Source organism: Furipterus horrens, unplaced genomic scaffold (genome assembly GCF_987537825.1).
Source record: "Furipterus horrens unplaced genomic scaffold, mFurHor1.1.pri manual_scaffold_2, whole genome shotgun sequence".
NCBI lineage: Eukaryota > Metazoa > Chordata > Mammalia > Chiroptera > Furipteridae > Furipterus > Furipterus horrens.
The window spans coordinates 121,585,412-121,601,928 of NW_028327172.1; the positions used below are offsets into that span (position 1 = coordinate 121,585,412).

Here is a 16,517-nt window from a genome sequence, read left to right on the forward strand (position 1 = left end):
ACCTTCTCTCCTGTGACATCAACATGTCCACGACCTGAAGCTCTGCACATCAGTCCAGCTTCTTCCTACACTACGGCCCCTCAGCACACACACTCCAGCTCGGCCTTCCTCCACTGCTTCATCAATAACCAAACCTCCATTTGTTTTTCATCTGATGGCTCCTTCTTATTTGTTGTTTTAGGGGTATCTTTTTTACTACTTATTATCACTTTGATAGGGTATTTATTAGAAGGGAGATAAGATAAACAGTTATAGTCACCCTGGCATCTGGTTTAGGTATTCCCTCTTGTCAAAAACCAGGCTACAGCCCTAGGCTTAGCCTAATGAATTCTATCAGTCCAATCACCATATAACTCTGCTATTGTGGTGCAAAGCAACCAAAGGTAGTAAAAGTATGACTATGGCTGTGTTCCACAAAACTTTACTTACAAATATAAAAGTGTCAAAACTCTCTCCTCAACTGGACTGAAGTAAAATTTTATTCTATCATTTTAAGGTATCTATATATTTTCTTTCATAATAGCAAGTTGATGAAAAGTTTATCATTTGTATTAGCAAGTGAGAAAATTGAATAGAATGAGAAACCTGTATCTCATTTTATTTATATATACCAAAGGTCTCATGTATGCCAAGTACCAACATACTATAACATACTATTATTGAAACCATTTATAGAGATTCTTACTGGAAACTTTAGTAATAACAAAAACTAAATAAATATAATTTTCTATATTTGCACAATAACAATTTTGTTCCATTGTGTCAATTCAACTTCCATGACATAAGCCAGCTTTTTAAAAACAATAAGGTTACACAAACTCATCTATTTAAGACTGAAATGCATATTCTGTAGATTATTCACAGGAAAATTTATTAGGTCCAAATGTATGGTACATTCAATGGCAGATTACACCTACTACTCAAGAGATGTACTTAAAACATAAAACCTATAGTAATTTCAACATTAGCGTATGCTTACTATAAATGATAAAACAAACTCACTGTTAAAGAACTGCATGATTCATCCTCATGCTAAATAAATACGATTATCCATAGCACTATTTCAGTAAGTGAGCCAGCTGCCTGATCCATAGTAATAAAAAAATAAAAAAATAAAAAAAAATAGCTTCTCCCCAGTCTTTGAGAAAAGCTTAAAATAGTAAATTTTCAGGTTATTAATGAAAAAACAAGCAATAATATGCAGGCTATCAAAGGGAAATATTGACATGCAGCCTTTGGTCTCATGTCAACATGAATAACTGCATTATGATTTCACAATTAATTCAAGACTGCAGGGCAGTACAAATCAAAAAGCTCTGAGACCTATGAATTAATAAATTAGAATAGATCCAAATATTCAATTTTCCCTACATTCCATTTTCTTCACCTTTGACAGAATGTAACAATAAAAATTTTGGTCTTATGTCTTCAAGTCAAGTGAGAAAAGAACACATATTACATATTTGCCATGTGTGAGACACTGATAATCTTTGCATACAGTCTCATTAATTGCCACAACAATTCTGTAAAGTAGTGAATGCTATTTCCGTTTTTCAGAGTCAAGCCAGGCCTAAAACTTAAATGTTTTGACTTTTAGTCTAGAACTGTGTTTCCACAACACACTTGCTTCTGGAAGTTTCAGAAATCATCTCATTCAGCACTTTCCAAATAAATTCCATGAAACTCAAGGAGTCACTAAGATGTTAACAAATGTTCTGAGAAACAAGGGCTCTGGGGTTCAAAAGTTTGGGACAATTTACATCAGTATTTCCCAGAACTTTATAGACACATTAATGACTCTCCAAGAAGTCGATAACACGGGGAGTGTTCCGCTAATTTATTAAACCACGAAGACCTTTTTTAAAGAACACCAAATAACATCCCCTGGGATGTTTGTGCTCAACTAAGTACAGTTTGGAAAAAGATCATCTCTAGTCCAATCTCCTCTTTTCATGGTTTAATAAAATGAGGTAGAGGAAAGTTAAATGACCCACACAGGCCACACAGAAAGTTACTAACAGGGAGGGCAGGGCTGGCACCAAGGAGGTCTGATGATTCCACCAGGATGCTCTTGCTCCTATGTCACCTTGTCTTCTCACTTCAATACTGTATCTATAAAGTTCAACACCAATTAAATGGGTGGGGGGCAGGGAGTTATTGCATCAATCATTCTGATTCTTCTGAATGGCAGCAGAGAAAACATTTACAGACATTAAGCTCAAAAGTGGTATACCTCCTGGTGCACTAGTATTCCAGATATATTTGGAAATGTGGAAAGTTATTCCACTTTAATAATACTGAACAACCCTTTCCAGCCAAGTAGTGCTATACTCATGTTTCTCTTTGAAGTCAAATAGAACTGCACCCTAGTGCTGCATACAGACACTGCCAGAATTAAAAATACCCTATTTGTGACCAACTTTATAAAGAGCAATTTTTTTATTGCTTTCCTCTAAGCCCTTTACCCTAAAATCGCTTCTCTTCACTTTGTCCTACCCCTTCCAGCGAGCAGCAGAAGTCCTGAGCCAAGGATGCCCTCTGGCGTTTAGTTCAGGAACTGTATAAACCAACATATCTTGCAATTCTCACCACAGGGCCCCTTTGCAAAACCACACCCCCTTTCTTCCAATGCTCGCCCATTTACCTCAGTAAAATTGTTTTATTCTTTTCTGCTGTTTATCCCAACTAAGTGAAAATAACATTTGTGGCATTCTAGTTACAGAAAAATCATGAGTCTGAAATACACCTGTAGCTAAAGGAAAAGCCACAGTGAGCGGCCAATACACAATACAGCCTGAGAAATGCCCTAATAGACGCCTGCCTCAACAGAGGTTGGAATACCTATTATTCATCCAATGCCTACTAAGAATATCAGTGCTGAGAATGACTTTGAAGATCACTGTTAGACTAAACTGCTTCATTTTACAGCTAAAGGAACTGGTCCTGTGAGAAGGAAATGAAGAAAACATCCACCCAACAGCACACAGTGAGAGTTCACCGCAGAGCCAGGATTAAGGCCTGGGACTCCCCATTCCAAAGGCAGTGCTTGACACCTATGCCATATGCTCCAGGCTCCTCAGGATTGTTTTTCCTCAACTAACATTCAAACAAAATATTATATTCTCCTTAACTAATTGTACTAATGTTATGAATCTTGAGAGCAGGACTAATAATTAAATCCACTCAATGCCACTCCTAACAGTGCTGAGCATACTTCCTAAATATTTATTGTCTATTATTTTTAAGTATATTTCGTTGATTATGTTGTTACAGTAGTTCCAATATTTTTTCCCCTTTGCTCCCCTCTGCCCAGTACCCTCCTTCCCTCCAGTAATCCCACCCCTCCTTAGTTCATGTCTATGAGTTGTGCATATAAGTTCTTCGGCTTCACCCTTTCCTATATTATTCTTAACATCCCATTATGCTTCTTAACCCCTGCACCATATCCCCATTTCTCCCCCTCCCCACTCCCAGCTGATAAACCTCCATATGATCCCCATACCTATGATTCTGTTCCTATTCTGGTTTGCTTAGTTGGATTTTGTTTTTATTTTTTAGATTCAGTTGTTGATAGTTGTGAGTCTGTTGTCATTTTAGTGTTCACAGTTTTGATCTTCTTTTTCTTAAGTCTCTTTGACATTTCATATAATAATGGCTTGGTGATGAACTCCTTTAGCTTTACCTTGTCTGGGAAGCACTTCATCTGACCTTCCATTCCAAATGATAGCCTTGCTGGATAGAGCAATCCTGGTTGCTGGTTGCCTTTCATCACATTGAATACTGCTTGCCAATCCCTTCCTGCCTGCAAAGTGTCCTCTGAGAAATCAACTGATAGTCCTATAGGCAACCCCCTGTAGGAAACTCTCCGCCTCTCTCTGGCTGCCCCCAGGACTCTCTTTATCTTTCACCTTTGGAATCTCAATCAAGATGCATCCTGGTGTGGTCCCCTCTGGGTCTGGCTCACCCAGGACCCTCCATGCTTCCCAGACCTGTATGTCCATCTCCTTTGCAAAATCTGGGACGTTTTCCTCATTTTTTTCAATTCTTGCTTCCTCATTCTGCACTGGTTGACTGTTTCTTTTTCTTCTTTATGTTCCAGATCATTGATTTGAACCCCAGTTTCCTTCCCTTCACCATTGGTTTTGTGTGGATTTTCCTTTGTTTCACTTAGCATAGCCTTCACTTCTTCTCTTATGCATTTGCCATACTCAGGCATATCTGTCAAGCCTATGAGCATCTTTATCACCAGTGTTTTGAATTCTACATCTGTTAGATGTCTATCTCCTCATCTGTTAGGTTGGCTATCTCCTCATCACTTAGTTCTCCCACTGGAACCTTGATCCATTCCGCCTTTTGGGTCATACTTCTCTGTCTCCTCATTCTGACAGGCTCCTGTGTTTGTTTGCCTCCACGTCCCAGGTAGAGCTGTCACACCTGTCTGGAGTATTTCTTCTTTATATCTTTGTTTGCTGGACTTCCATGCAGTTTGATTTTCTGGAACTTCTGGTTGTTTCTAGTTTTGAGGTAATTGATTTCCTTCTTAGTTGTGGAGGGAGACACAGCATGTCTGTCTAAACCTCCAACTTGGCTGGGAGTCCTTTTTTGTCTATTATTAATTACTGTACTTATTGCAAAGCTAGAATATTTTCACCATATCAGGCATTAGAGATGCTTTTATCTGTTTAAAAACCTAACTGCCATTTTATAATATTGTTTCTATGAAAACTGTTCCCTGTAATCATCACATTGTAACCTTTTGGAACACAATCCATTCAGAAATTTGGGACTTCTTGTTAGGGGTTCCTGTCCACCTAATCAGTCTTGAGCAAAGATGAAAAAGACTATGTATGTAGCATGGAGGGAAAAAGCAATCAATTTTCAAGACAATGGGAATTTTAGTACCAGTTGCAGTACAGACTTTAAGCAAGCTCAGTTTTGTCTGCCATAAAATACTTCTCAACCCTAACCTCCGATAGAATATGCGCAAACATTTTATAAACTGCAGATACCAATAGTAATTCGTCGGCAGCCGTCCGTCTCGAGAGACGATGGTGTAGCTTCTTAAGAGTCTATCTGCACCGCCGAGAATGGCTGTGCAGTCCGACTCGGGAGTGACACGGTATCTGTCTCCTCCCGTGTTGAATCGACATCTTGCGATGACGCTGGAGTGTCCTCTCCAGTGAAGCTGAAGCTACAGAGCCTGGGCAGGGTGATATGGAGGGTCTGCTGTTGCCCATGCAGCAGACCCCCCCTCTCTTCGCAGCTGAAGGGTCCAAGGGAAAGACGGAGTCGATACAGCTTGGCTTCAGGTGCGCCGCAGGAGTTGCCGGTGTTGACTACAACGTCGAACCGCCTTAGGGACTCCGGCTCCGGATTTTCTGTCGGGGTTTACTCCCTTAGCCTTTCCCCTGAAGAGGTATGCTGCAAGGCAGCGGAGGTTTTTTTGGAGTCAAGAGTTTTCCTTCTCTGATGTGCCCTGACTGGAAGATCGAACCAGCGACACTTAGCTCGCAGGCCGACGCTCAATCCACTGAGCCAAACCAGCCAGGTACACCAATAGTAATTACAGGTATTATAAATAATAGTAATTTATATTCTAGACCCTGTGACTAATCACTTTATATATAGTGTACCATGTAATTCTTACAGCCCTAGTCCACACATGAGAAAAACCAAGGCCTCGCAAGTTAAGAAACTTGTCCCAGGTCAAAGCTAAGAGCTGAGGAATTCAGGATTAGAGTTCAGGTCTGAAACTCCAGAACTAGTAATTCTAACACGTGGCGGATAAAGCAAGACTGACTTTACAGAAAAAAGGAACCAGTCCCCACCCCCAATAACCGGAGCTCTTTAGTCAATGAAGCGTGACGGCAACTCCACCAACCTCGCTATTTTCAGATTATAGCTAACTCCACAGTGAAATATCTGGATGCAAATAAAAACGAGAATAACGGAGACCCGGGTCCTACCCCGTCTTAGTCGGCCAGTTCAGTGCCCTGACAGTCCCTTATGGGCCTGCTCAATTTGGGAAGGAGAGAAGGGCTACCCTGGAGCCAAACAGGCTGTTGAGAGTGGATTTCATTCAAGGTGTAAACTTCTGGGTGTAAATTCATGATTCTGGGAGAACCTCATCAGAGTTCCCCCGACAAAGAACCGCGGGACTAGGCATCTCCGAAGTTCTGCCAGCGTCTCCAATTGCAGGCAGCCCTCAGGAGGCGGAGCTTTGTGACGCGCACCGAGAAGGCGGGCTCTGCGCCTTTCCTTTCGAAACTCAGTTGCGTGAACGCAAGACGGCGGCCGGGGCTCGGCTAATGACTGCTGGGCCACTGCGCCACCTCGGGAAGGGCCGTCGGTCGCGCCCAGGGCAACAGAGAGCCACTCGCCGCCCTGCGTCTCTGCGCCCCGCCTTTAGGGACTTAGACCGCTGCTCACCTCGCAGGCGGCTCCGGTGGCTCGGCGCGTCCCCACCCCCCCTTGCAGGCAGGTGGTCTGGACCGCGAGGCCACAGCGGTGGGCCCAAAGGAGGAAGGGAGGCCGTGCGGGTGGCACAGGTTAGACTCGAGCCTCCCCCACCACGCCGCGCGTCTGGGCCCCGCGAGCTACTTACTGAAGAAGAGGCGGTAACCGGGCGAGTGGGGCTGGCCTCGCTCCTCCGTGCGGTACATGGCCATGGTGCGGCACGGCCCGAGCCCTGCGCTCCCAACCCTTGGCAGGCGGGAGACGACGACGGCGCCCGCGCGACAGCCCCAGCCGGTGCGCAGCAGAGGCAGCAGCGCTCGCATGGCGTCGCGAGCGGTACGGCTCCTGGCGGGGTGGGGCCCGGGCCAGGCCCGGCCGCGCGCCGGCGCCCCCTACCTCCCGGAGTCGTCACTCTGGCCCGGGGCTGAGGTCTAGATCCCACGCCAGGGCCAAGGGTGGCCCTGGAGAATCTGATCCGAGAGGTCAGAGCGCTTAGCGAATTGCCAGTAGTGCACGCTGCACCCCAGGGAGTCCGGCGTTCAAAGATGAGCGAGACAGTGCCCATCGCCCTTGAGGAGCTCACTGCCATGTATTAATGCGTACATGCATTAATTTCTTCACTCAGCCAGTCAATATTTACTATCATAATATTTTATTATGATGATATAATATCGAGTGACTACTCTGTGCTAGGCGCAGTCCTAGATCCTGCCCAATGTGGGCGACAAGCATACACACACACACACATACAACATTATGAGACATAATGGTTAGGCCTCGTTTTGAAGATTTAACCTTGACACTGACTTATAAAGCATAAACGCTTAAGTAACTTCTGTTCCCTCCATGAAATTCTTATTTAACCCAAATAAAGGTGATTTATACTTCCTTTTTCTTACATTTTCACTTCCCTAATGGCATTTGGTACTGTACCTATACATTTGTGAACCTATCATGTTTCCTATTTCACCCTGGATTGTTAATGTGCCAAGCATATAGGACTCAAGATTTAGTACCCTCTCAGGATCTGGCTCCATGCCTTGCATCTAATAAGGGAACCATTGTTGAGTTAAATTGCTCCTGGAACTCCTTCTCACCAAATCTTTCTCATTAGCATATGAAATTCCAGTTACCAACTTATGGAAACAATTGTACATAGATGTGATCTCCAATTCCTCGTATTCCCTGATTCCCAGTCCAAAGGGTTTCCACCACTTTCTCAAGGTCATCAAATAACCTTGTTGTCCAACATGAAGGTCAATTTTCAATAAATTGGAATGAGAGAATCCTGAAGAAAGCAGTATATAAGATTTTTTAAATTAGGAATTAAAACTTTAAAGAAAAATATTTTAGTTATGATTTTACAAAATAAAAGCAAGAAGAGTAGCAATTCTACAGAAAGGCAAAAAAAGAAAAAGAAAAAGAAAATGTACTGTGGTCTTTGTAACACCTAAGTGAAACGGTTTTAATTAAAAGAAGGCATTTTTGGCTCTGGCTGAGTGGTTCAGTTGGTTGGAGTGTTATTTACACTAGAAGGTTGCTGATTCAATTCCGAGTCAGGACACATAACCTAGGTAGTGGATTCTGTCCCCAGTCTAGGTGAATATGGGAGTCAACTGATCAGTGTTTCTCTCTCTCTTTTTCTCAAAATCAACAAAAACACATCTTTGGGTGAAGATTTAAAAAAAAAAAAAAAATTTTGCCCTAGACTGGTGGCTCAGTTGATTGGGTTTGGTCATCCCATACACCAAAAGACTGTGGGGTCCATGCCCAGTCAGGGCACATACCTAGGTTGCAGGTTGATCCCCCCAGGTAGGTATGCATGCAAGAGACCACCAATTGATGTTTTTCACATCAATGTTTCTCTCTCTCCCTTTCTCTCTAAAATCAATAAATATATCCTTGGTTGAGGATTTAAAAAGAGAGAAAGGCATGTTTTAAATAATTTCTTAAAATACTGCAATAAAAATAAAATGTTAATAAGCACAATAAATACATAAATTCATGAAAAATATGATTCTTAATATCCTGGCTCTTACAAGACAAACATGTAGATTATATTAACTAATTTTTAGTAATTAAATCATGATTGCACATCTGATCCTAATATAAGCTAGTTAACCTCTCTCTGTTCCATGGGTTAGTAATGTTAATACAACAAACAATTTTAAAAATTGGTTTAGAGCTTTAGTCACAATAATCTGAAAGCAAAAAAATCTTACTAAGGTTGCTCTTAGCCATTATGTAACTTTACAGAGAGAATAGTACTTTTGTCTAGGCACTGGTCAGAATTTTGATCAGCATAAATGCTGGAGGTAGGTGATGCAGGGCTCGGTGGCAGGAATGTGGCCCGCCCACTGTGCATCATGGGGGTCCTGCACCTGTTATACTGTCTGCGTGAGACCCAGGAGCAGGAGTTTGTGAGGGAGGTCCTGCACGAATGTCGTGGAGTGACCTTGATCATCAGGACGAGCAAGGACCTGCAGGTGTGTCTCCCTTCTGCTTCAAGCTTCCTGATCCAAAAGCTGATGATCTGGGTGGTATCAGGTTCAAGTTCTTCCCTTCTGCCCTTCTCTCTTTAACCCTGTGGCTGAGGATCAGGGATGGGAAAACATTTTTTCCTTTGTATTGGGAAGAGTTTGCAGGAGACTGGTCAGCAGTGAGTCCAGCTTTGGAGGCAGACAGACGTGCATCCTAATAGTGGTGCTTCCGTTTATCAGCTGCAGGACCTCAGCCTAATTTTATTTTTATTTACTTCTTTCTTTATTTTTTATGGACCCCTGCATTCTCCTGCCCTCTTGGCCTGGTATAACAAGGATCCTGGAGCTGAGGCAGCCACCCAGAGCTGACACTGGAAGGGACTGGATGCCATTCTAGACCTTCACAGGAAGGTATTGTGTGAGCACCCTTACTGAAGAGAAGAAGGGAAAGGGGACACTTGGTGTCAGAACTGCTTGTGGGTCCAGTTTGGCTCCTCAGTCTTGCCCTCTAAACAATGGGGTTCCTACCATGCTTGGGTCCCAGAGCTTTCAGGATAAATGTGAGAGAGCCAAGTTATTTCTGTCTTGTTGCTCTGATGTGTTTTATCTCCACTGCTAAGGTAATCCTTATAATTCAAAATAACTGCTACAACTCTTTTGAAACAAAAAAAAAGCCTAATTGTTCTAGTAACCTTTGAACTTCAGATGTTTCAACAAGACAAAATCCTAATGAGACAAAGTTGTGGGTTAATTCTAATGATCTTAGAAACATAGTCTTAGGATAAAATAAAATATTCCAGGTGTTTGATTTTTAGACATGTTATTGCTTCATGGCATTAAAAACAATAGTTTTGAAAAATAGCTTCTTTAGGAAATGGTGAAGAGAAGAATTTTTCCCAGAGTAGTCTTCATATTAATATCTTTCTCTATTTCCTAACACTTGCACTTATCCATTGGGAGGATCTAACATATAGTTCTGAGGACCCTCTTGCCAATAGCTTTCTTAATTCTGGCAAAATATCTTATTGGTAAATGCCAGTATGTTATGCACATCCTGATTTGAAGAACCCAATGATAATATTTAAAAGTTTTAGAAGCCTCTTCAACAAATTGTGCTGGGAGAACTGGACAGGGATGTGCAAAAAAATGAAACTAGACCACCAACTTACACCACACACGAGAATAAACTCAAGATGGATCAAAGACTTAAATGTAAGATGTGACACCATAAAAGTCCTAGAGGAAAACATAGGCAGGAAAATTTCAGATATCCCACGTAACAATATCTTCTCGGATACATCTCCTAAGGCAAGAGAAATAAAGGAAAAAATAAACAAATGAGACTACATCAAACTAAAGAGCTTCTGCTCAGCAAAAGAAAACATCAGCAAGATGAAAAGGAAACCAACCATATGGGAATACATATTTGCCAATGATATCTCAGACAAGGGACTGATCTCCAGAATATATAAAGAGCTTATACGACTCAACATCAAGAAAACAGACAACCTAATTAAAAAAAAAAAAAAATGGACAAAGGAACTGAACAAACACTTCTCCGAAGAGGACATATATAAGGTCCATAGACACATGAAAAAATGCTCAACATCACTAGCCATCAGAGAGATGCAAATAAAAACCACAATGAGATACCACTTTATACCTGTCAGAATGGCCATCATCAACAAATCAACAAACAACTTCTGCTGGCGAGGATGTGGAGAAATGGGAACCCTACTGCACTGCTGGTGGGAATGCAGACTGGTGCAGCCACTATGGAAAACAGTATGGAATTACCTCAAAAAAATAAAAATGGAACTGCCTTTTGAACCAGCGATTCCACTGCTAGGATTATACCTGAAAAATCCTAAAACCGTAATTCAAAAGAACTTATGCACCCCTATGTTCATAAAAGCACTGTTTACAATAGCCAAGTGCTGGAAACAGCCTAAGTGCCCATCTGTAGATGAGTGGATCAAAAAACGGTGGTACATTTACACAATGGAGTACTATGCAGCAGAGAGAAAGAAAAAACTCCTGCCATTTGCACAACATGGATGGAACTAGAGAGAATTATACTTAGTGAAATAAGCAAGGCAAAGAAAGAAAAATACCATATGATATCACCTGATACAGGAAATTAAAGAACAACATAAACAAATGAACTAAATAGGACAAGGAGCAGAATAACTGTCAATAGGGGGGAGAGGGGTGGGAGAGAAGGGGAATAAGTAAGGGAAGGGTTTAGTCAAGGAACGTGTATAAATGACTCATGGACATGGACAACGGGGAGGGATATGATTGTGGGAGAAGGGGTGGACTGGGTGGGGAGGAGCAATGGGGAAAAAAATGGGACAACTGTAATTAAAATACCAAAAAATAAAATTAAAAAAAAATCTTAGAATATGAAATATTTGCTTAAAAAATAACACTTACCTGTTACTTTATAAATTACATCTTTAAATGTTACCAAGTTTATTAGACACTCAGTAAAGGATACAATAGATTTTATTAAGTTTGAATTTATTGTTAAACGCTTATATTTGCATCTTTCATTTTCTACAATTTACTAAAATATTTGAGAATCAAAATTAAGAGTATGTAACATCAATGATAAGATGTAATACTAGGTAAACCAGATTATAGTCTTTAAAATGTTTAAATATGAATTTCAGAGGGTAATAGGTATTACATAATATTTAATTATATCACAAATGTGTTGGAAAGTAAAGACAGGTACCCATAAATAACATTTCCAGAGTTTACAAAATACAAAACCACCAGATTTCTTGAATAGGGAATTGATTTTATAAACTAATGACTAAGGAAAACTGATTTATAAATAATATGTGAGAAGGACCAGAATAGGAAATAAGAGACAAGGTTTCCAGGTATTGGTAGTAATTCAGATATCAGGTTATAAGGACACAGATATGAATCCTAGCAATGGAAACAGAAAAAAAATGTTACATTTGAAAAATATTACAAAATAGTATGCCTAATTGGAAGAAATGAATTGACAATGGAAGATGTAAGAAACTTTTGAGACAGGTGATAAAGTTGCCTTGGAACACATTGAGTTGGAAACAGTGCAGAGAGCTCCCAATGTAGAAAGAAGTATCTCATTTGCTGGATTCTCCAAGAAGCCAAGTCCAAGGTCAAGTTTAGTATGTGCTATGTTTATTAGGTTGTTCCCTTGGGACCGGTATGTGGAGGTAAAGGTAAAAAGCAAAATTGGGTAACAACTAGCCTTAGCGACCCTGCAGAACATGCTGGAGTTTGAATGGGCAGTAGAATTGTCCAGTGTAGGGCACAAATCGCTGGGTGTCCATAAACCCCATGACTGGATGTGGGCTTCCCTGGAGAGAGCCCTGACACCGACAAGCAGCTAAGGCCATCTGCGAAGAGGCTGACAGCTACCTCAAGAAGTCCCTTATTAAGTGCCATATTCCAGTGACTCCCACAACTAAGAAACTGCAGTGGGGACCGGAGTTGTAGCTGAAGAAAAATTAGATAATTAGTGAATCTAAATGGAAAGCATAACACAAAATCTACCATGGTTATAGTTGTCATTTTCTGAAATGCTGGATGCTCCTAATAAGAAATAAAAGAATTTTAGAATTGTGAAATAAAAGAAGTATTTAGTAAAAGTAATGAGAATTTTAAACCTATTTTGAACACTTTCTAATTTACCTGTTTAGGGACATGTGGACTGTAATACTTTATCAAAAAGGGGAATTTTAAAACTATGTTCATGTTACCAAACATTTAAAATATTTGTTATATTATCAAATAAATGTTCCAAAAATATTTCTAAATGTTGTCTAGGGGTCATGTTTACCCATTATTCCTCAGCCACATTTTCCCTTCTAAATACCTATCAAAGTTCTATATCATTTCTCATTTAAAAATTAACTATTGTTTTATTGAGAAACAAAGTTATCATCATCATAAACAAAAGAAGCTTTGTCTGCTAACTTTAGATCTTGAAATATTATATTATGCTGTAATAAATTTATTTTTATTAGTAAGAGCAATAAAACCTCAAGAAAATAAGCCATAAACTGGGAGGAAATAATTGCAAAAGATTTTTTTTCTTTTTCATAATGCAAGAGCCTAACTTAAGCTTTAACTGCCAGGCAAGGCGTCCACTTCAAAGAGGCATTCACTTCCACGCCAGCTATCTCAGATAAACACATCGCCAGCCACACCACTAGATTAAGAGCGAGGCCGCCCCCTGGCACTGAGGCTCCTTTGTTTTAGAGATCTTCATTGATTTTAATAACTGACCATTTGGGCCACTTGTTTTGTCTCCCCATGCTTTAAATTTCCATCCTTATGTTTTAAATTAATCAACAGTGAGCCCAAGAAATCCTAGGCCCCCATCCTCGACCCTAATGAAAGCAGAACTCCAAGCCCATGCTCATGCTCTCTCTCTCTCTCTCTCTCTCTCTCTCTCTCTCTCTCTCTCTCTCTCTCTCTCTCTCTATCTCCACCACCTCTCTGTGTGGCCCCAGATATACTGTGTAACTTCTAGGTCTTGTAAGTGGTGAACCTGTACCATTTCAAGGTTTCCTGATGGTATTACTAAAGGGTGCCTTGCAATCATGATAAGAACTGCAAGGGCTGGTCCAATCACAATATTGGTTATCCATAGTCTGACACCAGTATGATACAGACATATTTCATAAAAGACTATAATCAAAATATACAAAGATCTCTTTAAAATAAAAAACAAGCAACCCTATTTTAAAAAATGGATAAATGAAAGAAAGAATAAAATACTGAGAAATATTGCAAAGGGATGGAATAAGTTTCTTGTGTCCCAATATCAGTGTTCCCCTTCATTTAAAACAAAAGAATTGTTGATATGGGGGAGATCCTGCTCAAGAGGCACAAATTTTCAGTTATAAGAGAAATAACTTCTAGGAATGAAAAACACAGCGTAGTGACTAGAATTAAGCAATACTGTACCGCATACTTGAAAACTGCAGAGAATAGTCCTTTAAAGTTTTCATCACACACACACGACACACACACACACACACACACACAAATAAAAACTAATTATGTCAGGTGATGGAGGTGTTGACAAACCTTATGGCAATAATGTTGCTATGTATTTATATATGTACCAAAGCATCACATTGTATACCTTAAACTTATACAACATTGTTTGTCAATTATATCTCAATAAAGTGGGGGGCAGGGCAGAAGTTAGTTTACACTTTACCTCTTCTTCTTCACCCTCTGCATTCCACTTCCTGTAGCGTGGATGCTACCTTGTCCATGAAGATAAGGGCTGCCCCCTGGTGAATGGAGCTCTGAGCTGAAAGAGGTTTGGATCCCAGAGGATTCTGTGGAGCAGAGCTGTCATAGATTTACCTTTGGACTTTTTCATGAGAGAGAAAAAATATCTAGTTTATGTAAGCCATAAAAAATATTTTTTGTTTTTGTTTTTGTTTTCTGGTTCTCCCACTTGAACTTACTTCTGATTTTTTTTTCTTCTTGCCTAAGAAAATATTTTAGGAAAAATTCTACCTAATTAAAGGTCCCCTTTTTACTACCTGTGTATTTTCACTCAAAAATGCTGTAAAAATATTGCATGAATTATTACATATGAAATTTTTAAAGTAAGAAATTACTTCTATGAGAAGGGAAAATATGTATTAAGTTCAACTCTAAAAGCCAACTAAGATGGTATTGAAAGAGAAATTTTAGTTGAAATATTAAGCCAACAGGCAGAAACATCTTTGCAAAACACATATCTAATAAAGGATTGGTTTCCAAAATGTACAAAGAACCTCAATAATAAGAAAACAACCCAATTAAAAAATGGAGAAAAGATCTGAACAGACACCTAACCAAAGAAAACATATAGATGGCAAATCAGCATATGAAAAGATGCTCCACATCATATGTCATTAGGGAATTGCAAATTGAGACAATGAGCTACCATTACACCTATTAGACTATCCCAAGTCCAAAGCACTGACAACACCAAATGCTTTGAAGATGTGAGGCAACAGGAACTTTCATTAATTGCTGATGGGTATGAAGAATGCTACAGTCACTTTGGAAGAAAGTTTTGCATTTTTTGCAAAAATAAACGTACTCTTAACCAAATGATCCAGCAATCATGCTTCTTGGTATTTACCAAAAGGTAAGAAAAACTTTTGTCTACACAAAAACCTGCACATGGATGTTTATATCAGCTTTACTCATTAGTGCCAAAACTGGAAAGCAACCAAGATGTCCTTCAGTAGGTGAATGGGTAAATAAATGGTGGTTCATCCAGACAATAAAATATGACTCAGTTCTATAAAAGAAATGAGCTAGCAAGCTATGAAAAGACATGCAGAAACTTTAAATACATATTACTAAGTGCAAGAAAACAATCAGATAAGGCAATATACTACATAATTCCAACTGTATGAATTCTGGAGAAGATAAAACTATGGAGACAGTAAAAAGTTCAGTGATTGTCAAGGATTGAAGAAGTAACTAGGCAGAACACAGGTTTTTAAAGCAGTGAAATATGACACCATAAAGATGGACACATGTCATTATACATTTTTCAAGACCCATACAATATACAACACCAAGCGTGAACTGTAATATACACTAAGGAATTTAAGTAGCATGATGTATCAATGCTACTTATTTAATGTATTTAAGTTATATGATGTATCAATGTAAGTTTAATTGTAACAGATGTATGACTCTGATGAGGGATATTGACAGTGGGGGGAGACCGCATGTGTCAGGGGTGGAGGGTATAAAGTAAGCCTCTGTACCTTCTGCTCAGTTTGTCTGTGAACCTAAAACTGCTCACAAAAATAAAGTCAATAAAATAAAAGTGATTCCAAGAAACTTAACACCTCAAAAACTTTTGAAACAATATCTAGTATTGTAATTTAAATTTAGGAAATATTTCATTTATTTCTCTTGTATTACCTGTATTTTCCTTTATCATCTAATGAAACCATGTTTTTTTAAACTTTCTAATAGTGCCTATAAGAGTGTCATTGGTACCTTTAGATGCTGTATTCATAGCACACATTTGCTCTTAACTTGCATTGCTGTTGCTTTAGCATAGGTGTACCGCACTAGTTTTGCAGCCTGGTGTGCAAAATCATTCATCGTTTTATGTTAAGTAGAAGTAGGTTCCCCTATGGGCATTCCATGCTCAGTTTCACTCTTTTTTACATTCTAGCATAATATTCTTTATTATTATTGAAAATATTTTGCATCATTTTATTTTTAAGCAAATATCCTATCTAATTATTATTTTATAAAGTTTTACTCACTTCCTCCATCACTCCCAAGTCCACTAAACTTGAAGAAAGAGCTCAAATTCTCAGAGGTGCTTTTTGACAAGCTATTCAATGCATAATATGAAATATTAAAAAAAAAAATTTCCCACCCTGACTGGTGTGGGTCAGTGGGTTGGGCATCATCCCACAAAGCAGGAGGTTGCCGGTTCAATTCTTGGGCAGGACACATCCCTGGGTTGCTGGTTCAGTCCCCAGTCAGGGTGAGTACGAGGGACAACCAATTCATGTTTCTCTCTCACATTGA

The 16,517-nt window shown here is 39.6% G+C and overlaps 1 protein-coding gene across 4 annotated transcripts in view; it reads right to left on the bottom strand.

The window, feature by feature from the left end:
- Positions 1-6,822, bottom strand: part of PPA2 (inorganic pyrophosphatase 2) — a 94,699-nt gene extending 87,877 nt beyond the window's left edge. For 3 of the 4 annotated variants that reach the window (XM_090267978.1, XM_090267979.1, XM_090267974.1), the window contains exon 1: positions 6,605-6,821. In XM_090267978.1, the coding sequence (XP_090124104.1) occupies positions 6,605-6,779 (175 nt within the window). In that variant the 5' untranslated portion in view covers positions 6,780-6,821. Of the gene's footprint in view, positions 1-6,604 lie in introns of all 4 variants that reach the window. The other variant, XM_090267977.1, reaches the window with a different exon arrangement.
- Positions 6,823-16,517: the final 9,695 nt, after the last annotated feature.